Source organism: Corvus moneduloides, chromosome 30 (assembly GCF_009650955.1).
Source record: "Corvus moneduloides isolate bCorMon1 chromosome 30, bCorMon1.pri, whole genome shotgun sequence".
In the NCBI taxonomy this organism is placed as follows: Eukaryota; Metazoa; Chordata; class Aves; order Passeriformes; family Corvidae; genus Corvus; species Corvus moneduloides.
This window is the reverse complement of record NC_045505.1, coordinates 1,223,744-1,251,642: the sequence shown is the minus strand read 5'-3', so window position 1 is coordinate 1,251,642 and position 27,899 is coordinate 1,223,744. Positions and strand designations below refer to the sequence as shown.

At 60.1% G+C, this 27,899-nt stretch overlaps 1 protein-coding gene and 1 long non-coding RNA gene across 2 annotated transcripts; both read right to left on the bottom strand.

The window, feature by feature from the left end:
- Positions 1-727: 727 nt before the first annotated feature.
- FAIM2 (Fas apoptotic inhibitory molecule 2) lies at positions 728-18,974 on the bottom strand. Its single transcript, XM_032094159.1, has 12 exons — positions 18,548-18,974; positions 16,887-17,067; positions 14,120-14,223; positions 13,943-14,007; positions 13,272-13,325; positions 9,681-9,731; positions 8,986-9,025; positions 8,008-8,045; positions 6,895-6,982; positions 6,284-6,379; positions 3,008-3,061; positions 728-1,579 (listed from the first exon to the last, which is right to left on the bottom strand). The coding sequence occupies exons 1-12, from the start codon at positions 18,560-18,562 to the stop codon at positions 1,430-1,432; spliced, it is 936 nt and encodes a 311-aa protein (XP_031950050.1). The 5' UTR covers positions 18,563-18,974; the 3' UTR covers positions 728-1,429.
- Positions 18,975-19,165: 191 nt separating this feature from the next.
- LOC116436790 lies at positions 19,166-22,604 on the bottom strand. Its single transcript, XR_004237067.1, has 3 exons — positions 22,452-22,604; positions 22,063-22,156; positions 19,166-20,578 (listed from the first exon to the last, which is right to left on the bottom strand). It is a non-coding gene; the product is annotated as an uncharacterized LOC116436790 (long non-coding RNA).
- Positions 22,605-27,899: the final 5,295 nt, after the last annotated feature.

Sequence of the window (27,899 nt, the reverse complement as noted above, 5' to 3'; positions counted from 1 at the left end):
GGGAAGAGGGAACACTGCTGTTCCAGTGGCCTCGGTCCCTGGGGAATAACCCCTTAGGAACGCGAATTTGGGGCAACCAGGACAATTCTGGGAAGGCCTCAGTCCCTGGGGAATAACCCCTTAGGAACGCGAATTTGGGGCAACCAGGACAAATCTGGGAAGGCCTCAGATCCCAGCCCACTTCCCACATGGAATGGCATTTCCCAGCATGGAAACTCAGCCTCCTCCTCTTCTCTGCCATTTCCTGGCAATATTCCTTCCTTGGGATCCCAGCCCCTCAGGTGGGGAGCCACACTCCAGAGAGCACACTGCCCTGGGCAGGAGGGGGCCATGGATCCTGCTGTCAGGGAAGGGAAGGGAAGGGAAGGGAAGGGAAGGGAAGGGAAGGGAAGGGAAGGGAAGGGAAGGGAAGGGAAGGGAAGGGAAGGGAAGGGAAGGGAAGGGAAGGGAAGGGAAGGGAAGGGAAGGGAAGGGAAGGGAAGGGAAGGGAAGGGAAGGGAAGGGAAGGGAAGGGAAGGGAAGGGAAGGGAAGGGAAGGGAAGGGAAGGGAAGGGAAGGGAAGGGAAGGGAAGGGAAGGGAAGGGAAGGGAAGGGAAGGGAAGGGAAGGGAAGGGAAGGGAAGGGAAGGGAAGGGAAGGGAAGGGAAGGGAAGGGAAGGGAAGGGAAGGGAAGGGAAGGGAAGGGAAGGGAAGGGAAGGGAAGGGAAGGGAAGGGAAGGGAAGGGAAGGGAAGGGAAGGGAAGGGAAGGGAAGGGAAGGGAAGGGAAGGGAAGGGAAGGGAAGGCTCATGGCCAGATGCAAAGGATCCGGGGGAATTCTTCCTGCAGTGGCATCAGGGATGGCCTCAGAGAGCTGCACGTCCTGAACAAACAAGTTCCCTGTGCCTGGAGCACAAATCCAGCTACATGATCCCACACTCCGTGTTTCCAACAGCAGAGCCACCAGGAAGAGCGCAGAGGCCACCAAGCTCCGAAAGAATGTGGGAAACAGGGCAATGCAAGGATTCTCCAAGCCTTTCCCTTGGCTCAGCTGCTTTTCCTGCCAGGATCTAACCAAATTCCCTGCTCTGCTGCCCTCGCTGTTGTTTTGTCTCAGCACTTTCACCCTGTGACGGGCAGAGGGCACCTCCAGCAGCCCCTGGGGCCGGGGAGGTCCCGGTCTCCTGCCCCCAGTCTCTGGACTGGTTTGGGCTGGGCGGGAGTGGGGGGAGCAGAAGGGACACGACACTGAAGCCCTGCTTTGCTCTCGGGGTCACAAAGGCCTGACAGCAAATGTACAAAGCTGCGGGAGGGGCCCGGGGCTCCTCAGTGCGTTGGATGGACCAGAAAGGAAGGGACTGGCTCAGCTTGGTGGTTCGGAACCCTTTCGCCTCTGCTTTTCAATTTAACCCCTCACATTTCCAGCACAGGGAGGATCCTGCCCTGCTGCCCTCACTCCTGGCTGGAGCCAAAGAACTGCAGGAAGAAGGAGAAGATGTAGATGATGTCCAGGTAGATGTTGAGGGCTCCAAAGATGTATTCCTCGGGGCTCAGCGAGTACCGGCGATTCCCCATCAGCATCTGCGTGTCCAAGGCCAGGAACTGGGAGGGAAAGGAGGAAACCCCAGGACAGTGACAGGGAGGTTTGGCCCAGGGAGGCAAGAAGGGCTCTAATGACAGGAGATGTCCCCGCTGCCTCCCTGGAGCCGGGACAGACGTGCAGCCCCTTTTTATGGGCTGTAACCACAATTCAAGAGCTCAGAACAAGGCACTGAACAAGCTGCAACTTTCCCCTTCCCTCATTTCCCTCCTGACAGGCAAACCCTGAGTGTAACTCCCACTCCAGGCCCTCTTCCCTCAGGCTTGCTCCATCCCAGGGCCACCTCTGGAGCCACCCTCCCTCCTCCTCCTCCTCCTCTCCCAGAGCCCACACCTTGAAGCTTCCACACTTCCCCCAGGTGGGAAACACCTGCCAGGGAACGAGGTGGTCACAGGGTGACCTGGCCCCAAGAAAAAACCAGAAATCCCAGGCATGACTTCAATCCACCATTTTCTCCTCCCTCCCTCCCTCCCTTCCCTCCTTCTGCCATCCTGCTGTCCCCCCCGGGTCCAGAGCTCTCGGGGGCTGCACCACCCCCCAGGAGATGCTGTTTTATCCCCCCCGGAACAGATCCCAGCCGAGCTGCCCTGGCAGGGCCAGGCTGAGGCTCTGACTGATGTTTATGGGGTAATTATCAGATATTGAAGCCTCCTTGTATTTTACAGAGGATCTTGAGCTGTGAATCAGCGCCGCGCTCCCCGCGCTCCCTTGGAGTGTCTTTTATGGATGATAAAGGCAATTGCTCAACTGCTCCCATTCCCAACGTGCCCAGTGGGCACCGCCTCGGAGCCCAGGGCAGGCCCGGGCTGAGCCCCAGCTCCAGGGAACGCCGGGCGCCCTCCCAGACACCTCTCCCGGCTGAATCCCAGCGCAGCGCTGCCGGCACTCGCTCTGGAAGGGGCTTTCGGGAGGGACCACTGGGAACAAGCCAAGCCTTTCCTTGGAGGAGCTGCCCAGTTCCAGGGCTTTTCCCGCCTGTGTTAAACCCTCCTAATTACCCTTAATCCCCAGGCTCAGCCTTCCCTGTCTTTCTGCACCTCCATGAGACGAACTCATCCCAATCCTTGGCTCGCTCTTGCCCAACCAGCCCCAACTCGACCGTGCGGCCTCATCCCTGGATCCCCTCGCTCCCGGGGCTGTGCTGAGCTCAGCTCTGCTTGCTCCTCTCCAGAGACACCTTTGGCCTGTCCCCACGATCCCTGCGGAGCAATCCAGCCGGGATTGCTCACCCCACACAGCTTGGCACTTGCACCATGCCCTGCGCTGGCACCAGCACGTCCGCAGCACCTCCCGTGCCAGGCTCTGCTCCCGCCGGGATCGCTGCTCCGGGGCCACCCCGAGCCCTGCAATCCCTGCCCCGGCTCCCTGGAGGCTCCAAGCTCCCTCTCAAATTCCATTTTCCCTGCCGGATCCCAGGAGCAGCCACTCACCATGGTGAAGATCCCGGCCCCGAGCAGAGCGTAGATTGCGTGGAGCCACGGGACCTGAGGGACACAGACATGGACACACGGACACAGACATGGACACATGGACACAGACATGGACACATGGACACGGACACACGGACATGGACACGGACACACGGACATGGACACACGGACACAGACATGGACACATGGACATGGACATAGACACATGGACATGGACACGGTCACACGGACATGGACACGGACACAGACATGGACACACGGACACAGACATGGACACATCGATACAGACACATGGACACAGACATGGACACATGGATACGGACATGGACACGGACACATGGACACATGGACATGGACACATGGACACAGACACATGGACACGGACACATGGACACATGGGCATGGACACATGGACATGGACACATGGACGCGGACACATGGACGCGGACACATGGACACATGGACATGGGCACATGGACACAGACACATGGACACGGACACATGGACACGGACACATGGACACGGACACATGGACATGGACACATGGACACGGACACATGGACATGGACACATGGACGCAGACACATGGACATGGACACGGACACATGGACACATGGACATGGACACATGGACACATGGACATGGACACGTGGACACATGGACATGGACACATGGACACATGGACATGGACACGTGGACGCGGACACGTGGACGCGGACACGTGGACGCGGACACGTGGACGCGGACACAGACATGGACACGGACACATGGACACGGACACATGGACACATGGACATAGACACAGACACATGGACACATGGACACATGGACACAGACGTGGACACATGGACACACGGACACACGGACACGGACACATGGACACAGACACAGCCGTCAGAGCTGGGCAGAATGGGCTACGCAGGACTTCCCTCCCACGGGATTTGGCTCCCAGGTGGGGGAGAAAAGTTGGGAAGGTGCTCTAAAGGCGCAGGCTGGATTTGCACCACTTCCGACTTCAACAGATTCTTTGGGAAAGTTTCTGTGGCACAGAGCAGGACACGGGCCCTCAGTTGCCCCCTCACTGTGGCCTTTGTGTCCTAAACTTCTCCGCCAGGTGTTTGTTATCCCAAACTGCACTTGGCCCCAGTGACTGTCCCGTGGAAATCGTGGAATCATGGAATGGTTTGGGTTGGGAAGGGACCTTAAAACCCATCCAGTGCCACCCCTGCCAAGGGCACCTTCCACTGTCCCAGGGTGCTCCAAGCTCTGTCCAGCCTGGCCCTGGACACTTGCAGGGATGGTGTCCCAGTCCCAGCACTCCCTCATGGGAACACTTTGGAGCACCCCCAGAATGGATTTATTTACCCAAACACGGCTGATCCCAGTGGAAGAAACACCAAATATTCCAAGAGCCAGACCCAGCTTTAATTTACCTGAGGGAACAGCTGGAGCTGTGGCGGGGGGGGTTTGGGTCAGATACTGGGAAAAGGTTCTTCCCCCACTGGAACAGCTCCCCAGGGCTGCCAGAGCTCCAGGAGCGCGTGGACAACGCTCAGGCACAAGGTGGGATTGTTGGGATGTCCTGGGCAGGGACAGGAGCTGGACTGGATGACCCCGGTGGGCCCCTTCCCCCTTGGATATTCCATGACTCTGTGCTTAATTAACATGCACAGATTAAATATATTCATCTGTCGGAGTCATGGGGGGAATTCCACTGGAACTGGGACCAAAGCTCAGCCCCTGCTGTGGCCCAGAGGAACCAGGAGAAGGTGCTGGTTCAACCCGAGATGGGTTCAGTGAAGCCAGGGATGTCCCTGCCTCTCCAGGGATTTCTCCTGCCTCTCCAGAGTTGCCTCCTGCCTCCCGGGCTCATTCCCGGGCTGCCTCCGCTGTGCTTATCTCGCCACATGTCAGATAAGGAGCAGCTGCCTCTCCAGTTTCATGGCTGTGCTTTGGCACCCGGAGCTGCTCCAGCCTCACGTTCCCACTGGGGAGAGGAGAAGCCCGAGCCCCGACAGCCAAAATCCAACCCTTTGGAATGCCCAGGCTGGATTTGTCCAGCACCAGCTCCAGGGCTGGGACCGGTGGGAATCTCCTGCAGGTCTTCCACAGGGAATGGCTCAGGGCAGAGGAACCGGCTGGGATGGCGAAGGATTTGGGATCCCTGAGCCTCTCAGGGGATTTATGGCACCTGCCCGGCCCCACCCCCTTCCCTCACCCATCCCAGTGTCCCAGGGGCTGCCGGGCTCTGGCAGTGAGGCCTCCCGGGATGAGACACCTTGGATGCAGCCCAGCCCTGCTCTAGCATGCTTGGAAGCTGCTCCAAGGTTTCCCCTGGGCACAGCTGGAGCCAGGAGTGGCCAGAGAGGCTGAAGGAAGTGGCTGGAGCTGTGTGAGGGGTTGGCAGGCCTTGGGGACACTCAGGGGGTCACTGTCCCTGGGGACTTGGCTCCTGAGGGTCACTCAGACCTCAGGGTCATTGCTGAGAAACTGAGGCCTCGAGATTTGAACTCTGCAGGTGCCGGGTGTCAGTCCTAAGTCCAAGTCCTGCCCTGGATTTGGGACAGAGTTTAATGTGCTCATTTCCCTGTTTTACTGAGGGGAAACTGAGGCCTGAGCAGAGGCACCTGTGCTCAGGTGAGACCCTGTCTGCATCCAGGGTGCCCCAGCACAGGAGGGGCATGGATGTGTTGGAATGAGTCCAAAGGGGGCCATGGAGCTGCTCCGAGGGCTGAAGCCAGGCTGGGAGAGCTGGGGGTGCTCACCTGGAGAGGAGAAGGCTCCAGGGAGACCTTGGATCCCCTTCCGGTGCCTAAAGGGGCTCCAGGAGAGCTGGAGAGGGACTGGGGACAAGGGATGGAGGGACAGGACACAGGGAATGGCTTCCTGAGGGCAGGGATGGATGGGATATTGGGAAGGAATTGCTCCCTGGGAGGGTGGGGAGGCCCTGGAATGGATTTCCCAGAGCAGCTGGGGCTGCCCCTGGATCCCTGGCAGTGCCCACGGCCAGCCTGGGGCAGTGGGAAGTGTCCCTGTCCAGGGCTCTGGGGTCCCTCCCAAACGAAATCATTCCAGGATTCCATGGTTCCGTCACCAGGAGCAGCAGGAAACGTCCTCAACCCTGGGCCAGTTCCATCCTTGAGCCGTTCCCATTGGCCATCCCCGGGAATGACCCCCTGCTCTTCTGTCCCTCCCTGGGGGTTCCCGCCTGGTTTTGGGGAGCTGACCCCCGCAGCCCGCCCAGTTTGGCCCAGTTTGGCCCAGCTGGTCACTCACATATTGGTAGGGCAGGATGACAGCCAGGACCAGTCCCCCCAGGAACAGCACCATGAGCAGCACGAAGAGGACGCCCTGGTATGACGTGAAGTCGAACTGCGGACGGAAGGGGGGAATGTCCCGTTCCAGGGGCTCATCCCGGCAGGAACCACAACCCCCGAGTCCCACAGAACCCCCTGGAGCCGGTTCTGCCCCTCAGCCACCCCCGGCACAGAGCCAACACTTCCCAAACCCCCATCAGTGCCACAGGGAAGGGCTCGGGACCCACCACGCACCAGGAATCCCAAATCCATCACACACCTTTGTGTCCTTCTCTATCCCACAGCCCAACCCTCCAAAATTCCCATTTACCACCAGCCAGCCTCTTCCAGCCCCACTGACATCCCTGACACATCCCAGTCCTCCAAAATCCCAGATTATTCCCACATGTCAGCATCTTCCAGCCCCATTCCCATCCCAGTCACATCCCTCCCTGATCTACTCCAACCTTCTCGTGACATCCCCACATCCCTCGGTCCTGTACCCAGAGCCTCCCAGACATTCCCAGCTGCCCCCGGCTCCCTGTCCTGCCCCGGATGTGCCCCTTCCCGAGGGAGGCTCCACAGTCCCACCTTGCTCTGGAAGCTGAAGATGGTGACAGACAGACAGACCAGGGCCGTGATCCCGAGGCACAGCAGCACCGACTTGGTGTTGTAGTAACTGCAAAGTTACCGGGAATACCACGTTGGGATCATTCCCACAGGGATGGAAAGGGGGGATTCAGACAGGCAGGAGCCTGGCAAGGAAAGCGCGAATCCTCCGGGCACGAACAGCGCTGGAAGTGTCAATATCCCACACTCGTGTTAAAAAGGAAGGAGAGAAAAAAGCCTGGATGGGTTTTCCTGCTGTTTTGAAGGATGGAGGGAAGGCAGGAGGGTCCATCTGGACCTCCCAGAGCTCCAGAGCAGCCGATGGGCTCCAAGCCCACCAAACCCATGGACAGACAGGGAATGGGGAGGGTCCTGACTGGGAGGTAACAACACCAGGATGCCAAAAGTCACCGCAGCATGAGGGGAAACCAGAGGAGCAGCCCCTGGGCTCCTGCCTGGTCTGGCTTTTGGAAAAGGGCAGGAAGGAGGGATTGGAGCAGGGACAGCGGCTGCAGGCTCAGGCTGGAATGGTCTCCAGGCTGGATCAGGATTTTGGCTGCAGTGCCAGGCTCAGCCCTTGGAAAAGCCAGTCCCGCTCTCCCGGGGGATTTGTGCGGAGTCACTGGAGTTTTCCCCCTGGAGCTGCTGAGGCCACAGATTTCTTTGTCCCGATACATCCATCACCCTCCCGGGATCACATCCTGCTCTCCCGGCTCCCACGTGAGCCAGGAGCAGATTTCCCAGTGCAAATGAGCAGAAGGGAACAGGCTGGGGGACACAAATTCCTGAAACTGCTGCAAAAAATCCCTTGGCTCACTGCAGCCCTCCTGGGAGCTGCCCAGTGGGATCACTGTGTGGTCACCTCCAGCGCATCCAGGTGCTGCCCTGTCCCGGCCCTCCAGGGCTCTCCTGCAGGATTTGGGATGTGGGAATCCCCCAGTGCTGCCTCCACCGGGACAGGGACAGGCCTTGGAAACCTTCCTTAGAACTGGGAGCCCCAGACAGCTCAGGTGGCCCAGGTTCCTCTGGAATAGGGAATTTTTTCAGGAAGAGACAGGACACAGGACACAGGACACGGGACATTGTCCAACCCACCTGGAGAGCATCGCCGTGAGATAGGCCATGGACAGGGTCTGGGGAAAACAGAGCCTCGTTAGTGCCCTCATGTCCCGGGAGGAGACACCACAGGCACTCCCTCAATCCCAGAGAAACGGCAGGGAAGCCTCTCAGACCCGCAGGAGAAGGAATTCTGGCAGCCTTTGGAACCCCCCAGTGACTGACAGCCACGGGAGAGGGCAGAGGGAGGGCAGAGGGCCCGGGAGCATCCCCTGCTCCTGCATCCCTCCTGCACGGGAGCCAGCTCCCATCCCAGCTCCCACCTCAGCTCCCACCCCAGCTCCAATCCCAGTTCCCATCCCAGCTCCCATCCCAGTTCCCATCCCAGCTCCCATCCCAGCTCCCATCCCAGTTCCCATCCCAGCTCCCATCCCAGTTCCCATCCCAGCTCCCACCCCAGTTCCCATCCCAGCTCCCATCCCAGCTCCCACCCCAGCTCCCATCCCAGTTCCCATCCCAGCTCCCATCCCACATCCCAGCTCCCATCCCAGCTCCCATCCCAGCTCCCATCCCAGTTCCCATCCCACCTCCCATCCCAGCTCCCACCCCAGCTCCCATCCCACATCTCAGCTCCAATCCCAGCTCCCATCCCACCTCACATCCCAGCTCCCACCCCAGCTCCAATCCCAGCTCCCATCCCACCTCACATCCCAGCTCCCACCCCAGCTCCAATCCCAGCTCCCACCCCACCTCCCACCCCACCTCCCACCCCGGCTCCCACCCCAGCTCCCACCCCAGCTCCCATCCCAGCTCCCACCAGACTCCACGGATTATTTTTTGTAAGTTTTTAACAAACAGAGGCTCCCTTTTTTCCGGCTTCTCCCATCCCAGTGCAAGCACAGCTCCTCAGCCCAAGCACAGGGCAATCAGAGGATGAAATTGCCCCGTTTCCCCAGGAATCCCAGCCCTGTGGGTGTCCTTGGGGCCGCTCAGCCCCAGGGCAGGGGTGCCACTCACAAAGATGCTGAGCAGGATCAGATTCCATGGGAAGTATCTCCTGCAAAGGGAAGGGGCCGCTCAGCAGGGGCTGTGCCAGGGAATCAGTGACCACGAGGGTAATTAGTAGCTGTGAGGGTAATTAATGGCCACGAGGGTAATTAATGACCCTGCTGGGTAATTCATGTCCGTGCTGGTAATTAGTGCCCTGTGCAAAAGTGCCAGGGGCGGTGCGGGCAGGGTCGCCCTGCTGGGACAAAGGTCCCCAGGACATTCCTGCTCCGCTGGGAGCTGACGGGAGCATCCTCTGGAACGTTTCATTCCCAGAATCCGGAGCTGCAACTGGACTCGTGAGCTGCAGCAACCCGAGGCTGCGTCAGGCCTGGAGCAGCTGCTTCCAGCACGGGAGCAGGGTGCCCAGGGCAGCTGGGGCTGCCCCTGGATCCCTGGCAGTGCCCAAGGCCAGGCTGGACATTGGGGCTTGGAGCAGCCTGGGACAGTGGGAGGTGTCCCTGCCCTGGCAGGGGTGGCACTGGATGGGCTTTAATGTCCCTTCCAACCCAACCCATTCCATGACCCCATGGGAACACAGCTGCCGCCCCAGTCCCTCCATCCCGGTGCCAGCACAGCCCCATCCCTGCCCCATAACAGGGGCTGAAGAAAACATTCCTGCTGCATTCCCCAGGCTGTCCCAGATCCCAAAGCGATCCCCGTACCTGGGCCCGGAGCAGCAGGCGAGGATCAGGTAGGTGATGAAGAAAACAGCGCTGCAAGGAGAGAGGGAGAGTTCAGGGGGGAAAACCAGCCTGGGATGGTGGTGCAGGTGGGAATTCCCATGGGGTGGGGATGTTGGAAATGCAAACACCCCGTCAGGCGCGGATCAAGGCAGCTCCTACCCCTGGTCCCTCACTAAAGCTCCTTCCTGCCCTCAGGGGCCTCCTCTGCAGTGCCCATCCCTAGGGTGGGACAAAACATCCCTGGAAAAGCTGAGGGCCGGATCTGGAGCAGAGCCAAGGTTGGGTTCAGGCCCAGGAGAGCTCCCAAATGTGTCAATGACAAAGAGGGCAGGAACTGGATTTGTGCTGGCTCTTAGGAAACATTCCCTGATGGAAAGGGAGGCCAGGGATTGGAAGGGGCTGCCCTGGCAGCGCTGGAATCGCATCCTTGGAAGTGGCCAAAAAGCTGTGGATGTGGCACTGGGGGATACGGCCAGTGCTGAGGGGAGGGTTGATGGTTGAACTCGATGGTCTCCAGGGGCTTTTCCAACCTTCGTGATTCCAAGATTCCATGGCTCTGTGAGGTGCCAGGCTTTGCCCCTTGTTTCCAAACCTTTTCCAGCTTGGTGGGATCAAGGCTGGGGGTTCTTAAACCAGGGGCTGGGAGAGTGACTGGGCTCAGGCAGGGCTGGAAGGGCTGTGCTGGAGGAGGGAGCTGCTCCATGGTGCATCCCTCCAGGAATGGGAAGCTTTGGACTGTCCATCCCTGGAAGTGTCCAAGGCCAGGTTGGATGGGGCTTGGAGCAGCCTGGGACAGTGGGAGGTGTCCCTGCCCATGGGGGTTCGGGACTGGATGGGCTTTAAGGTCCCTCCAACCCAACCCATTCCAGGATTCCGCTGCAGGAGAGCTTGAGGAAGCGCCCAGGGCAGGGAAGGGCTCAGGGAAGGGCTCGTGGCAGGAGGATCCACCCAGGGAAGGGCTCAGGGCAGGAGGAGCCACCCAGGGAAGGGCTCAGGGCAGGAGGAGCCACCCAGGGAAGGGCTCAGGGCAGGAGGATCTGTTCAGAAAAGGGCTCAGGGAAGGGCTCAGGGCAGGAGGATCCACCCAGGGAAGGGCTCAGGGCAGGAGGATCTGTTCAGAAAAGGGCTCAGGGAAGAGCCCAGGGCAGGAGGATCCACCCAGGGAAGAGCCCAGGGCAGGAGGATCCTCCTGGCTCAGCGGAGCCGTGGCTGCCCAGCCCCGCACAGGTCCTGGCAGTTTTTATGTGCCAGGATTTGTCCCCTCTCACAGCGCAGCAGTCCCAGAGCTGAGGGAGGCTCTTCCGCCCTCAGCCGGGTGTTTTTCCAGGCTCTGGAAGCTGCTCCCTGCTTTCCCTGGCGCCCGGGGCAGCGGCTCTGGCCATGCCGATGGCTCCCGATAGCCACTGACCCTCGGCCAAGGCAGGGAGGTGACGGCAGAGCCCAGGGCCACGAGCAGGGCACAGAGATAACCCAGGCACAGCTCTCCCACTGGGAAACCAGGAAAGCCAGAGTGGACACGGCTGAGCAGCTGGAAAGGGACTGGCGGGAGCACAGAGCCAGCGGGGCTGTCCATCCCTCGTCCGCTCTGGATTTATTCCCCTGAGGTGCCACCCCAGCAGTGGGAAACCATCCTGGGGCTCCCAGCTTTGTTTTACAGAGGTCTCTGGTCAGGAAGGGGATCCAGGAATGGACCAGGACAAGCATTTGGAGACACTGGAATGGAGGGAAGGGCTTGGCTCCCTGGGCAGTGAAAAAACAGAATTAAAGTCATGGAATGGCTGGGTGGGAAGGGACCCTCAAATCCCATCCCATCCCATCCCACCCCTGCCATGGGCAGGGACACCTCCCACTGCCTCAGGCTGCTCCAGGCCCCAATGTCCAGCCTGGCCTTGGGCACTGCCAGGGATCCAGGGGCAGCCCCAGCTGCTCTGGGAAATCCATTCCAGGCCCTCCCCACCCTCCCAGGGAACAATTCCTTCCCAATATCCCATCCATCCCTGCCCTCAGGAAGCCATTCCCTGTGTCCTGTCCCTCCATCCCTTGTCTCCAGTCCCTCCCCAGCTCTCCTGGAGCCCCTTTAGGCCCTGCAAGGGGCTCTGAGCTCTCCCCAGAGTGAGGTGAACGCCCTCAGCTCTCCCAGCCCGGCTCCAGAGGGGCTCCAGCCCTGGAGAAGCTCCGGGGCCTCCTCTGGATCTCTGCAGCAGCTCCAGGTCCTCCCTGTGCTGGGCCCCAGGGCTGGGGCAGCTCTGCAGGTGGGGTCTCACCTGAGCACAGTGGGACAATGACCAGGGGGAGAATTCCTCCAGGACAGAACCCCCCAGCTGCCCCAAGGCTGTTCCTACTGGAAAATAGGAAGGAATAAACTCCCTCTGCGCAGGGAGCTGGAAGAGGTGACCCCAGGGGCCAAGGTGGGGACGCGAGCAGGGCTGAGCCTCCTCTCCCTGCCCCCTGCGAGGTGACACTGCCTGTCCAGCCCCGGCTGCCCACTGGAGCACCTTCACTTCCCTCCTGGTGCCACGGAGCTGCCAGCTGCTCCCATTGCTGCTCTTCGGAGGCTTTTCCCAGGTTATATAAGCCAGTGTCTCATCTCCTGATTTGGGTGTGAACTGATTAAAGCTGAGTTCACCTCACACTTAACGAGCAGCCCTGACCCCACCAGGAGCCCAGAAACCGCGGAGCCAGGAGATGCCAGCGCTCGGAAGCTCCATGCCGGGCTGGGCTGGGCCACCAAGGAATGGCATCCCAACTTCAGGGCTCTGGGCTGGAGCCCCAGGAGTGACAGCCCCACTCAGACATGGCCGGGAACATCCCAGCACCTCCAAATCCAACCCCATACCCACTGGGTATTTTGTAATGGAAACCCCGGCAATCCCCGGCTTCCAAGGGGAAAATCCCGAAATTCAGCCTCCATGGTACCCTGAACATCCTTCCAGGTGTCACAGATGGGGTTCTGCAGTGTTTTCCTGGGTGCTCTGCAAGGAGGTTTTTGGAGCTTCCAAGGGGACATTCCCAAGATGAAGCCTCTAAGGTCCCCTGAACATCCTTCCAGGACTCATAGAGGAGTTTCCACAGTTTCCCTGGAAACGCCCCGGTTTTCCCTGGTTTTCTGCCAGAAATACTCAGGCGTTTACTTTGACCCTGCTTTCTTGAGCCATTTTTTGGGAAGTGCTTGGAGTTCGCCTCTCTCGTGTCTCTGGCTCATTCAGGTGAGATTTCCCATCCTCTCACCTCAGGCTCACCCATGGACTGGTTGCCCTGGGAGGTTGTGGATTCCCCTGGATCCCTGGCAGTGCCCAAGGCCAGGCTGGACAGGGCTTGGAGCAGCCTGGGACAGTGGGAGCGTCCCTGCCATGGCAGGGGTGGCACTGGGTGGGTTCTGAGGTCCCTCCAACCCAACCCATTCCGTGATTCCAGGACCCTCCCCAGCTGCCCCTGGACACTTTGGAGCGATTCCTCACGTGCAGGACAGGGAAGGGTTTGGGAAGTGTTGGAGCCCCTTCCCACATCCCCGCAGCCCCATCCTGGCTGTCTGGAGCTCACAAGGCCGCAGGAAAAGCCAGGGATACTCACTAGGAAGCCCAGTACCAGGCGGAGTGGGTCTGGATGTAGCCCTTGACCGGTTCACTGCAAGACAGAAGGAAAGATCCTGAGCAGGAAAAATCCAATCCCTCCCAGCTCCCTGCTCAAGGAACCCCGGGAACAGCCCCAGCGTGGGGAATGAAAACCCAGCCTGGGCGAATCCTCTTGGCAGCCTGAGCCCGCAGAGAGCAATTCCAGCTGTCAGGTGGGAAGGGCAGCACTGCTCCCCCAGTTCCACACCGGAGCTGGCCGGGAATGGCTCCCACAGGGGATTAGGGAGCCCAAATCCTCAGGCTGGTGGTGATCCATTATTTACTCTGGAGGCAACATGAGCCACACACACCCGGAGCTCGGTCACCCGAGCTGGAGAGGGGGATGAGCAGGGGAGGGAGCCCAGCCCCTGGAGCCGGGACCTGCTAACTCCCACAGGGAAAACCCAGCAGTTCCTGCCCAGGGGCAGCAGCCCAGGGCGTCCCCCAGGATGGATGATCCACAACCCCAGCGTGGGTGGGAATGGGAGCAAAAGGACTGAGGGACCTCAGAGTGTTCCCTCAGCTTTGCTTTTCTGTTGGAATCCTCGGGACAAAATCCAGGTGTGACACAGCCCCAGGAACCCGCCCAGGGCCGGGGCCCAGGTGGCTCGGGACACGCCCAGCACCCACCAGAAGGTGAAGAAAGCCACGATGACAACGGTGACCAGGAGCTGGACCATCAGGATGGCGTAAACCTGCAGGGAGAGGTGGCCCTTGGACCCCAGAGTGCAGCACAGCCCGGCCCCTCCGAGGGCTGGGGGCTCCGGCTCTGCCAGCCCGGGGCACGGGGACGTGTCCCTCCCTCACCTTCCTGATGAACACCCTGCGCACGTTCCGGTCGTCCCAGCTGAAGGTCGTGAGCAGCTCCGTGTCCCCCGGGTACCCCCCGCTGCCGTAGCTCGGGCTGGTGCCTGCAGAGGCCAAAGGGAGCAGCTCCCACCCCGATTCCCGCCAGCTGCCGGACCCTGACCCCAGGGAGGGATCACGGCTTAGGTGCCCCAAATTCCCAGATTTCCTCCACTCCCTTCCCCCTCCTGCAGCTCGCCAGGACCATCCCTGGGAGCAGAGTGGGGAGCACTCCCACAAACCACCTCAAAGCCAGGCTGAATCCTGTCTGAGGAAACGCCAAACCTTCCACAGCAGCTGGAGAGCTGGGAGCATCCCTTGCTCTCCTTTCAGTGGATATTAACGCATCCCCGGAGCAGCCGTGACTCAGCATTCCCAGCGGGAGCAGGAGGATTCCCTCGCTGCTCTCCTGAGCTGTGTTTGCATCGTGGCTTTCATCAACAGTGTCCCTGCTGCGAGAGCAGCTCCTGGCAGCTCCCTGAGGCCCATCCCTCAATCCCATTTCTGTGCAGGGAGCCAGGGAACAGTTAAGCACCGAGCCTGGACAAGGACCAAACAGCTCCGATGCCTCCAGTGGGAAAAATCTTCCCCCAAATCCTCAAGTCACCACACAAGTCGTCTCTGCTCTGCCAAAACAGGAACAGAAGCTCCTGTTGCTGGTTTTCCCTACCCCTGGATCCCTGGCAGTGTCCCAGGCCAGGCTGGACGGGGCTTGGAGAGCCTGGGACAGTGGGAGTTGTCCCACGGCAGGGGTGGAACGGGATGAGCGTTAAGGTCCCATCCCACCCAAACCATTCCATGATTCCGTGATCATTGTGTGCACTCTTTGCTTCCCTTGCTGATGTCCCCTCCTGTGGCACTCAAGTCTCTCCCGCTGGGTTTCCACAGAGGGATTTTTGTGTGACTTTCCTGCTTTAAGTTCCCATCCCTGCCTGGTCCACAGATGCCTTCCCTCCTCCTAAAGCTTCTGAGCTCAGAGACACCCAAATCCTTCAGGAAGATGGAGGAAAGACACTCTCAATCTCAGAGCAGACACCAAGCCAAACTCAAGGTCCTGATCCTGAATTTCTCCTGTTTTCGTGGTCAAAAGTTGCTCATTGGAAATGCAGGAGCCTCACGTGGGTGCCCCCAGCAGGAAACAAATCCCTGGTGCTGTTGTGGTGTCAATAAATCCCTTGGTCCTTCCTTCCTGCCCCACTGGAGCTGAACCTCCTGCACGTTCTCCTGGGTCCCTCATTGGGCCCAGAGCAGCTGGGGCTGGAGAATCCCTGGGGCACTTCCCAGCCTCCTGCACCAATCCTGGCACCTGAACTGGCACCCAAATGCCAAACTGGCCCCTGAACGCCACACTGACCCCTGAGCACCACACTGGCCCCTGAGTGCCTTGGGGGAACGAAAGGGTTTTACCTCCTCCCTCCCTCCCTGGCGGTGTCCCCAGCCTCCAAAGGGTTTTGCCCTCCTCCCTCCTGCTGTCCCCACACCCGTCCCCCCATCCAAGGCCCCAGCAGGACAGCGTGTCCTGAGTTCATTGTCCCAGAAACAACCCCAAATCCACGTCCCTTCTCTCCAGTTGCTCCCAGTAAGGTGTGAGACATCCCATGGACTGGGTTTCCCACCTGGAGACCCAAAATACCCCATTCCACCCCCTAAACCCAAAATACCCCATCCCACCCCCTTTGGGCCTCGCCCACCCTAACTCATCATGACAGCAGAAAGGTCCAGATGTTGCCAGAGCCCCCTGGGGGGGATTTCTCCCCTCTGTTCCTTAGGGAACAGCTGAGAAGCCATCGGAATGTGCCAGCACAGACATCCCAAGGGGAAGTTTTCACTCCTTCCCCTTCCCGAAGCGTCCCGTCCCTGCAGCTGGATGGAACAGGCAGCAGAGGATGGAGCAGGAGTCCCTAAATCCCGTCCTTGCAGCGTTTTCTCTGGCTGGAACTGTGCTGAGCGAGCACTCAGCCACCCCCCGCGTCACTCCCCAGCCATCCCATCCCGGTGCAGCCCCATCTGCAGGCCCGGAGCCGTTCCCTGGGCACAGCCGGGGCTTTGTCCTTTGCCACAGCCCAGCAGGAGCTCCAGGGAGCTTCTGGCTGTTGGAAAAACTGCTGGTCTGCCCAGGAATGGCCACACGGATGCTGGAACAATCCAGCCTTCGGCTCCAGCCGTGTCCCAGCCTCCCTGGCTCTGTCACCAGCTGCCAACAGCCACACTCGGGCTGTGACACCAATTGTGACACCGATTGTGCCACCTCAGCTGCTCTGAGAGCTGGGGCAGAGCAGGAGCTGCAGGAGGGGGTGGGGGGATCCCTGCAGCTGCTCCAGGACTTCCCCTCCAGCCCCGGGAGCTGGGATAACCCAGGGAAGCGAGCTGGGAATGGGGATTTCTCCCCCCATGGGACTGGGAAGGAGTTTCCTCCCACGTCTGGAAGGGGGTGAGGTCTCTGGGATGGCTGGAATGGCTTTCGTGTATAGATACGGAGTTTTCTCTGCAGATGGAGACTTTTCTGTGTAGATGGAGACTCGCAGGGGTGGATGGAGACTTTTGTACCTTGGCAGGGACTCTCCTGTGCTCACAGAGGCTCACCCAGCTCACGGCTGCAGCTCTGCCCTGCACCAAACTGGGCACCACATCCCCGCTTCCCCTCTCATCCCTGCTCCTCGTCGCCTCCCCAGTCCTGGGGGGATCTCTGCCCCTCTCCCAGGGCTCACCCCAGTACGGAAGGACTTACTGGGATCGACGTAAGCCCAGCTGGGGTGGAGCGGGGCCGCCGGCGGGGCAGGGAAAGCCCCGGATTTCATCCCTTCTCCCGCTGTCGCCTCCTCATAGGACGGAGGGGCCGGGGGGGCTGTGGCATTGTCCTTCTTGTCCCCCTGCCCCTCGGAGCTGGGGGGTTTGCTGTTCACGGAGAGCTGCACAGAAAGGGGGGAGAGAGAGAGATCTGAGTGAAACCATCCCAGAAACCGCCCAGAAGGAGAACCTGGCACGGACACAGTGCGGGGGGAGGGGGCTCTGCTGGAAAAGAGGGTCAGGAACCGGGAGACACCCAGCAGCTCCTGGGGACTGGACAGGGCCCATCCCGGCACCCCCGGGAAGGAGACGGGAAAGCCCCTGAGGTGTTAATTGGGATGAGAAGTTCCAGGCAGGGAGGCCTGAGGGGAGACACGGAGCCCCCGCGGTGCCTCGGGCTCAACGTGACACCAAAACCATCCAAGGAATTCTCTGCTTTTCATCAAACTTCCTACATTGCTCCTGAAAAAGAGCTTTCAGCTCCTGGGCAGAAAATCCTGCGCTGTTCATTCTCATTTACACCCATCTTGGGCAGTTGCTCCCAGGAATGCTCTGGTTCGGCCCTCCGGAATTTTCTCCCGGCTCCTTCCTCTCTGCCCATGTGGAGGCTCAGCTCTGGCGCTTCCCAGCGTTCAAGGACTTGGGATGGCAGCGAGGAGCCAGCCTGGGGCCACCTGAGCGCTCGCCTCTCCTTGGGAACATGATCCCTTTAACCTTCCCGATCAGCCCGGGATAAACTGTCCGCCTGGGCTCCTCTGCTGCCCCGGGAGGAGCCAGCTCAGCCCGGGGATGGCGGCCCCGCGGGCCCCGGGATGCGGGGCTGGAATCCCAGCGAGCCCCCAACGCGGCAGGCGTTCACTAACACCGCCCCGAGTGAGAAGGGCTTTAGGTACACAGCAGGGGCCAGGCTGGGCCGGGTCCCAGATCCAGCTGTGCCACCTCCCCTGCCAGCCCCCGGCACTGCCCTTCCCTGCCCTTCCCTGTCCCCGGGGTTTAGGGGGCCGAGATCATGCAAGCCCCCTCCACCCCTCCCCCCCCCCCACCCAGATATCCAAGGAGATCCAGAGGGATGGAGCTGCATCCAGAGCGTTGCCATGGCGATGGTGCATGAGCTGGCAGAAGATGCACAACCCCCCCTCCCCGGCCTGAGAGCGTTGGAGAACCCCAAAATGCCGAGCCCCTGGGCCGGGCAGGAGGTGCTCGGGGCAGTGCCGGGCGCTTGCCGGGTGGGCACAGGGATGGCAAAGCACAAACACCTCCCGGAGCCCCCCGGGGAGCAACGGCCACGGGTCTAACAGGGTTTGAGCTGTGCATCCATCACCAGCCCCCAATCCCAAAATCACCCCGAAACCAGCCCCCAGTCCCAACACCAGCCCCAAACCAGCCTCCAATCCCCAAATCACCCCTAAACCAGCCCCCAACCCCAAAACCAGACCCCCAGCCCCTTCCACCCCCCAGCCCCTTCCGCCCCCATCGCAGGGTCCGTGCACGGGTACCCAGCTCCCCCCTCCATCCATCGTTTTATTCCTGAAATCCCTTCCCTCCACCCCTCTTTCCTCCTCCGAACGCGCCGTTATGCAACAGGGACGGACTCCCTCCTACCTTTCCCTGGGTCATGGCTCCTGCCTGGACCGCGGGAGCAGCCGCGGGAGGGATCGGGATGCAGCCGGGCGCGGGGTCCCTCCCAGCCCTTCTCCCGGGAGCTGTCGGGGCTGGACGCGGCCGCCGCAGCCCCCGCAGCCCCCGCAGCCGCTGCCTTCACCTTCCAGCACCGTCCCCGGAGCGGCGGGCGCTGCAGGCAGGGCTGTACCATTCCCAGCCCGCGGCACAGGGGAGCCGGGAAGGACAGGGACGGACGGAGGGCAGCGGCAGCGATGGGGATGGGGGATGGAGAGAGGCTCGGGATGGGGTCAGGGCGGGAGAGGATGCAGGGATGAGGAGGATGCAGGGATGGGATGGGGAGGATGGACAGACACAGCAGCGGGAGGATGAAGGGTTGGGGTCAGGGATGCGAGGGATGCAGGGATGGGGAGGATGTGGGGATTCAGGGATGGGGATGATCCAGGGTTAGGGAGGATGCAGGGATGGGATGGGATGGGATGGGATGGGATGGGATGGGATGGGATGGGATGGGATGGGATGGGATGGGATGGGGAGGATGGGATGGGTGGGACGGGACGGGACGGGACGGGATGGGATGGGATGGGATGGGATGGGATGGGATGGGGAGGATGGACAGACACAGCAGCGGGAGGATGAAGGGTTGGGGTCAGGGATGCGAGGGATGCAGGGATGGGGAGGATGTGGGGGTTCAGGGATGGGGATGATCCAGGGTTAGGGAGGATGCAGGGATGGGGTCGCACCCCACGGGTGGGAAGCAGCTGCCCCAGAGCTGCTGAACCTCAGGACTGGGATTTGCAAAGGGAGGGAGACTCCGAGGAGCCTTTGCTGCAGCCTCTCTGCTCCTGCCTCAGAGCCGACTGTGGGAGCAGCTCCCAAATATCCTGGGGGTGCTGTGGGGGGTTGGAGACTCCAGTGGGACCAAGGGCACGGCCTGAGCCGGGCTCTGGCCCAGAGCAGGAGGGAGGAATCCCCCACTGCCTCCCTGCCCCTTCCCACGGACCAGGCTCCTGTGTCCCACCCTTGTCCCCTCGACGCCGGTGCAGCCCCAGAGGGCACAGGGAGGGTCTGGAGGTGCCCTGGGCAGCCCCACCGCCCAGCAGATTATCGATCAGTTATTGGTCCAAGCCCATGGACAGGGGGAAATGGGGAGCTCCCAGCCCAGGGCACATCCAGGGGAAGGGGCACTGAGGGAATCGGGGATTTCACTGCTGTGACGGGGCCTGGGGGGGAAATACAACCTCAGGGCACCGGGAGATGGGGACATCTTCTCTTGTGCCACAGGCAGCAGGACACGGGGGGAAATTGTCCCTTTTGAAGGGTGAAGTGGCTCCCGTGGGCCCAGGACAGAGGGAGGGACAGCAGAAACAGCCCAGGCTCCACCTGGACCCCAAAAGAGGGGCTGGAGAGGAACGGGAGCTCCCAGCAGAGCAGCTTCGCTCTCTGTGCCCCCGACACGGGACAGTTTGGAGCTGAGAGCCTCCATCCCCGGTCCTGTCCCCCCCCAGCCCCGTCCGGTCACCCCTGAGTTGGCCAGGTCAGTAACAGTGGTACAAACAATAAATCAGCTGTTCTGAGCACCGCACGGCGAAAAAAACAGCGACAAATTCAGGCTCGCCGGGCGCAGCGCAGAGAAGGTGAGGAATCTCTGCAGGGAAACGGGGTGGAAAATCCCTCCCCATTCCTGGATTCTGCGGAGAGGCCGGGAAAGGAAGGGTTAAAAGGAAAGCACGGGCTGGAAGGGCAGGAATGCAGCCAAGCAAAGCCGAGTTGGCATCCGCACAGACCCAGCCCGAGCCATTCAGTTGGAAAGGGGCGATTCCGCAGGACCTGTCAGGATTATTCCGAATCAATTAAGGGCCACTTAACCGCCGGCTCCTCGAGGGCTTCATTCTCCTGGGGCTGGGCAAGGGCTGCAAAACCTGCGCAGGTCCCAGGGGAGGGAGAGAAACTGAAGCCAGCATTGGTTCCCGGGTTCCGGCTGCTCTGCGAGGGTGAGGATGGACAGATAACCTGGAACAAGGACGGATAAATAACCACGGATAAATAACTGAGCACAAGGATGGATAAAGAACCTCCAACACGCTCAGCTGGTCAGCCCCTTCCAGTAGCGGCCTGGCCAAGGGGTCAAGGGCTCGGGAACAGAAACTGCGGGTGCTTTGTGACACCAGGAACCCGCAGGGCTCTGCTCCCCAGCCAAGCCAGACTCCTTGGAGCGTTACCTCCAGATCCCACATGCTCCATCCCCGGCTGGAAAGGCTTAAAGTGCTGAAATGTTGGGTCTGGGAGAGGAACAACTCCCAGCAAAGCAACAACCACAGCAGCTCCTCCTGGGTAAAAACAGCAGGGAAGAGATTCCAGCCCCTGCACTGCTCTGTCCAGGGAATATCCTCAGTGGGAAGGGACCCCAAGGGTCATCCAGTCCAACCCCTGGCCCTGCACAGGACACCCCAAAATCCCACCCTGTGCCCGAGAGTGTTGTCCAAAGGCTCCTGGAGCTCTGGCAGCCTTGGGGCCGTGCCCATTCCCTGGGGAGCCTGACACCCTCTGGGGAAGAACCTTTCCTGATGTCCACCCTGACCCTCCCTGGCTCAGCTCCGGCCGGTGTCCAGCAGGGCCATCCCCACCCCCGGGCTCCCAGGGGATCTCGGTGTCCCCTCCTGGCCCAGCCTGGCACCAAATCCAGCACCACCAGAGGCAGCACCCGCGTGGGGCTCTGAGGAGCCACCTCATCCTTCCTGGGCCAGGAGAACCATCTGGGAGAGCCCTCAAGGCTCTGCTTGGTCCCGGAGAAGGTGAGGATGACTCTGCGCAGCCCGCAGCGATGAAGAGCAGATCCCTCAGGCTTGCAGGGACCATCCCGCCCCCAGAAAAGCCGCTCCAAGCCTGGATCCTGGTTCTCCTGCTTGAACTGGAAGCTCCCAAATGTGCCAGGGTCCTCCCAAGGGTTCATTGTCTCTAGGTCCCAGTCCCACAGGTGCATCGGGAGATCCCAGATCCGGGTGTCCGGCACCCCCGTCCAGCTCCAGCCCAAACCCAACTCCGGCCATTCCCCTCCTCACTCTTCCCTTTGACACTCAGACTGGGAAATAATGGTAACAAAAAATCTGTCCAGGCCACACCCAGCCAAATCCAGCAGGGATTTTGTAGGATTAAAACAACTTTGCTGAACACTCAATCACATCAAAAACAAAGGAAAGGGAACCTAATGGGATAATTAAGGGATTTGCTCCACCAACATCCACAGTGGCACACCCAGAGGCCCTCGGTAAATTCCCTCTCCCCGATCCCAAGAGGGAAAAACCCCCCTGCCAGTGAAAGTGCTGCCATGGACTTCAAAACAAAATATTAAAAATTCAGGAATTTACCCCAGGCTGCTGAATTATCCATGGATTATTAATGCTAAATCCCTGGTCCCTGGATGGGGGACTAACGTGCAGGCTGGGAACATCAGGGAACGCACGGAGAGGGGTTTGGAGGACAAAAGAAATTAAAACCTCCTTGTCCTTGAGGGGCAGAGCCCTGCCAGCATCCCAGGGAGCTTCCCAGCGCTGTCAGCCTTGGAGCTTCTTCTCCATGAGAGATGGAAACCTGGATAGGACAAGGGAGAACGGTTTTAAACCAAATCAGGGAAGATTTAGATTGGATGTGAGGAAGGAATTCCTCCCTGTGAGGGTGTGGAGGCCCTGGAATGGATTTCCCAGAGCAGCTGTGGCTGCCCCTGGATCCCTGGCAGTGCCCAAGGCCAGGCTGGACGGGGCTTGGAGCAGCCTGGGACAGTGGGAGGTGCCCATGGCCTGGGACTGGACGGGCTTTAAGGTCCCTTCCCACCCCCCATCCATTCCATGATTCCCTGCTCCCATCTCCCTTCCTGGCCAGCTCCTACCTCTGCTCTCAGCCGGCTGAAATGTCCCCTCCTTCCTCGCCACGATGTTCCTGAAGGATGGAACACGTGGGAGAAGGAGCTGGATGAGCCTGAATGGGATGGGAATGTTCTCCCGGGTTTCTGCACTCAGGCCTGGAGAGCTCCTGCCCCAAACCCCCCTTCCAGCACCCCCTTTACGCCTCCAGTTTTCCATTGCCTGGAGGGGAATCCCACAAACTGAGCTGTCCTCCCAGTCTTGGGCTCCCAGCTGCCAGGGAACATTAATTACAACCCTGAGGGGGCCACTCTAATTACCGAGGGCTCGGCCTGCCGTGGTGGGCAGGACCTGTGAGGAGCCGGGGAAGCTCCCGGTTTATTCCTGCATTTTGCCGTGGGACCAAGGCAATGGCAGGATTTGGGTGTTTGGAGACATTTGGGCCTGATTTACTTCTTTAAACACATCCAGAGCTGTGGTGTGAGATCTCCAGGGATCACAGGCAGCAGTGGGGACATGAAAGAACAAACAGAAGCAAAATCCGCAATCCCACGTCAGAGCGGAGCAGCTCCACGCGCTCCCAGGGCCTGAGCAAACACTGGGATCCAGCCCAGCTCTGCCCAGGATTAAACTGTGCAGCTCTCAGGCCTTGGCAGCCGTTCCCTGCCCGCTGCTGGCGGAGCCTGTCCTGCCCCCGGGTGCAGCCCGGGCTGCTGGAGGGCAGGAATTGCACAAGAACTCCGAGTCCCGCCTGGGAGGGGGAGCAGAACAGGTTTGGGGACGCTCGGAGCGACACCTCCGCGGCACCTGCGAAGGGACTTTATATAACACAGCCCAGGGATGGCCACGGGAACGTCTGGCACCGTTCCCACTGCAGGGGTGACTGTGGCGGTGACTCAGCTGCGTCGTGCCCAGCAGAGGAGATGGAGGAAGGACTTGGATGATCCCTGCGGGTCCTTTCCAACTCAGGATATTCCCGGGTCTGTGGTTCCAGAGCCCAAATTCCCAGCAGTTGGCTCAAAATCCAGGTTTGCTGGTGTTCTCCTGGAAGGATCCTCTGTCTCTGCTCTGGAAGCCCAAATTTAGGAGTGAGGCCATTTCCCATCTTGGCCTAAGGATGTCCCAGGAGTGGAACCGTAGAACCAGGGAATCCTGGAATGGTTTGGGTTGGAAGGGACCAGGGCAGGGGCACCTCCCACTGTCCCAGGCTGCTCCAAGCCCCAATGTCCAGCCTGACCCTGGGCACTGCCAGGGATCCAGGGGCAGCCACAGCTGCTCTGGGAAATCCATTCCACAGGGAGGAATTTCTTCCCAATATCTGAACTAAACCTCTCCTGGTTTTTGCGGCAGTGTCCCATCGCCAAGCCCATGGCTGATGCCCCCCTCACCTTCATCCCCAGGACACAAAGACCTCACTGCCCTCCTTTGTGTGGCTCCAGAGATCCCAAAAGCCACTTCCTTCTTCTCTTTCCTCCCTAATCCCCACCATCCCCAGGACATCCCTGCTCTCATGTCCTTGCTGGGTCGGGAATCTCTGCCTGGAAAGCACCTTCAGCTCCTAAATGGGGGCAGATTCTCTCCTCCTGTTCCACCACGAGGGACCTGCTCCATCCCTCCCGGGATGGACCTGGGGCTTCCCCGGGTCTCCCTGTCCCACGCTGGGACCTTTACCCCCCACACCTGCAGGCAGAATTTTTTTAGTCTTTGTTTGTACTCTTTGGGGGGATTTTCCCAGCTCCTCCACCCCCAGCAAGACCCAGCTCCTCTTGGATTCCACAGCAGCAGATTCACGAGCTCCGCTGGAGCAGCAAAATGAAATCCTGAGCTCCCTGGGCAGCTCCGTCCCCACCCAAAAGAGGATTTCAGAGCTTTCCTCACGCTGGACTGGCTGGCACGGCCTCGAGGAGCTGCCAGTGCTCCCCAAGCCTCGGCACAGCTCAGAGAGGCAAAAGAAATCACAGTGACAGTGGGGCCAAAGCCCATCAGCACAGGCATGGGCACAGGAGGAAATCAGAGCCACAGCCCAAATTCAAAACCAAAACTCCTCCAAAAGTCTCTGTACCGTGGCAGGAGGGCAAATCCCAACCCAGGCCTGACCGCGCCCAAACCCCACTGAAATCCGGGCACCACAAACAAAAATATCCCACCCTGAGCCCTCACCCTCCCCTTTCTCCTCCGCAGTGGGAAGGAGCCAGAGGCTTTACAGAACCCGCTTTGGGTTCTCTCCATTTCAGCCTCGGCCTTGGGGAGGAGTCTGGGAAGGACCAGGAAGCGGAGGGAGAAGGAGGGACGTGGAGGATGGGAGGTGAACGGGGCCGTGGAAGGGGACGGCAGGAGGGAAGATAAATGGCCCTTCCACGGAAAATTGGACAGCGGGAGGTTGGGTCTGCACCTCCAGCGTGAAAACAGAAATTTGGGAGCAGTTTTAGAGCCTGTCCCAGCCCTTCCCCAGCTGTTGATCACACGGAGACCTCTGCGGAATCCGGCCTGGTGGGAAGAGCTACAGCCAACCCTGACGGCTGTGGAGGCCTTTCCATGGGATGGAACTCTGGGAATTCATCACAAGCTCCCAGCCTTGCTCCTGATGCTCTCCCAGAGCCCAGGAATGGCTCCCAATCCCTTCCAGCCCCAGAAGGACAATTTCAGGCGGGGGGCAGCTGGTGGATGCCCACAGAAACCATCCCCGGCCTCCAGGCTCTGGGCCAGCCTCGGCCCAGCGGCTGCACTGTGACTTCCCTGGATCCCATCCTGGGTGGGATCGACCTCCAGCGATCAACTGGTCCTGCACAAACCCCACTGGACTCGGGAACCCAGCACTGGGAATGCTGGGGCTGTCAGAGCCCAGCTCCACATCCAGACCCCAGCTCCACATCCAGACCCCAGCTCCACATCCAGACCCCAGCTCCATACCCAGATCCCAGCTCCACACCCAGATCCCAGCTTCTCACACAGATCCCAGCCCCACATCCAGATCCCAGCTCCATACCCAGATCCCAGCTCCATACCCAGATCCCAGCTCCACATCCAGATCCCAGCTCCATACCCAGATCCCAGCTCCACATCCAGATCCCAGCTCCACATCCAGATCCCAGCTCCATACCCAGATCCCAGCTCCATACCCAGATCCCAGATCCATACCCAGATCCCAGCCCCAAATCCACACCCAGGTCTCAACTTCAACACCCAGATTTCAATTCCAAACCCTGATCCCAGCTCCACATCCAGATCCCAATTCCGTACCCAGCTCCCAGCTCCACACTCCTCCAAAGCAGAGGCAGAAGCAGCTTCTTACTCAGAAATTGATTTGAAAATATTCTGTGTAAAGGCCGGGAGGGATTTGGTGCAATCCAGCATTTCCTCCAGCTTCCTCTGATTGCTGCATCTCAGCCTGAAAATGAGCCTTGTTTTTTCCCTGTGGACCCCAAAGTTCCCTGCCCTTCCTCTGCTGCATCTGGCCCACGAGGGCCATGGACTGACCTTGGGTGCAGGTGAGAGAAGCCAAAAACCTTTTTCTTTCCCCCTCAACCCCAGCTGGTTTTTAGAGGGATTTTTGGAGTAATCCTCTTCTTTCTCTGCCCATCCCTGCACCCCCTCAGCAGGAGCAGCTCCCCAGGAAAGGCGCTGACACAGGGATAACGTGCAGGGGACAGGACAGGAGGGGACAGGGAGTGAGCACCTTGGATCCCCTGGATCCAAGGGACTGGAGGGGACAGGGAACAAGGGGCTGCAGGAGTCAGGCCTGGAGGGGATACGGGACATCGTTCCTAGAGCCACCACCAGGAGCAATTCCCAGCAGCATCTAACGCTGTTTTGAATTCTGGTTTTTAACTCTGGGGTCACCTGGAGCTGGCATCTCCCGGGAGCTCATTCCCTTCCAGCCCACAGCCCTGGATTACTGAGATTTACATAAAATGAGGAAAGCGCGGCACTGCCCCGTATCACTGCTCGTCACCGCTCCGTGCCACCGCTCTGTGTCACTGCCCCGTGTCACCGCACGATGTCACAGCCACTCCCCAGTCCCACCCGCAGTTCTGGGGCTCTTTGAGGTGTTTGGTTGTGCAAACAAACCCCGGAGCAGCCGAGCCGAGCTCTCCTGCCCAGCTCTGTCAGCAGGGTCGTGTCCCACCCTCCCTGCTCCTCACCGATGTCACATTCCTGCCCAGGCAGGTGGCAAAGAGCTTCCAGCACCCGGCATGGCCATGGGGGCTCCATCACTTGGGATGGTTTCTGGATGTCCTGGGGTTTGACTTGGGTTGTTCCATGGATTTGAGAGAAAAGCATTAATTATTTTCATATAAGTGTTCATATGCGCTGGCCTGAACTTCAGCACCCAAACATGGGAAGAACGTTCTCCTTTCTGCCCTGCCTTAGGTGGGGTTAAAGGGAGGCCCCAGATTCCATCTCTGATGGCACGGGATGTTGGGAATGGCCATATCCCAGAGCAGCTCTGGCTCTCTCATCCCTGGAAGTGTCCAAGGCCAGGCTGGACGGGGCTGGGAGCAGCCTGGGACAGTGGGAGATGTCCCTGCACGTGGCAGGGGTGGGACGGGATGGGCTTTAAAGTCCTTTCCAACCCAAACTGTTCCATGATTCCTGCTGGGCCAAAAGGCTCCATGGTCTCCACAGCTCCAGGAATGTCCTGATCCTGGCAGGATCCTCAGCCCGGCTCCGGCAGCACCAGTCTTGCTGTCTGCCTGCACTAAAGCCTGGGCAAACATTCAGGACTGAACTTGCAAGTCCTTGAGATGGGACAAAGAAACCAAGCAAAGCTTCTCAGGCGGGTTCCGCTCCTGGCCCGCACCCAAGGTCCCTTCGGGAGGCACTGGAGGGAATCGGGGCTGCAATAATCCCTGTGCCTCCCAAAGGAACAACAAACACAGCCAAGGCCAATGGAAGCTCCATGTGAAAAGGGATTTAGGACTCGGCCTGAAAGGCAGAGAAGGTGGGGATTTGTTCCCAGCTTTGCTCCCCAGGGTGAACGTCCTTTGGATGGAATTGGGCGGTGGGAGAAAATCCCTTCTCCTGATGGTCACCAAAAGGGACATCAACCCCCTCCCTCACTGCTCCCTGCTGGAGAGGGGCTTGGGACAAGGGATGGAGGGACAGGACACAGGCAATGGCTTCCCTGTGCCGGGGGGGGGGCAGGGATGGATGGGATATTGGGCAGGAATTCCTCCCTGTGGGGGTGGGGAGGCCCTGGAATGGATTTCCCAGAGCAGCTGTGGCTGCCCCTGGATCCCTGGCAGTGCCCAGGGCCAGGCTGGACATTGGGGCTGGGAGCAGCCTGGGGCAGTGGGAGGTGTCCCTGCCCATGGCAGGGGCTGGAATTCAGTGGTCTTCAGTGTCCTTTCCAACCCAAACCAGTCTGGAATCAGGCAGCAGGAGCCAAATCCTGGAAAAACCCAGCTCAGGGGACAGTGAGGGACCCGTGTTTGGTCCTGTCCCTGCTGAGGGACCCCCACCCACAGCCTCCT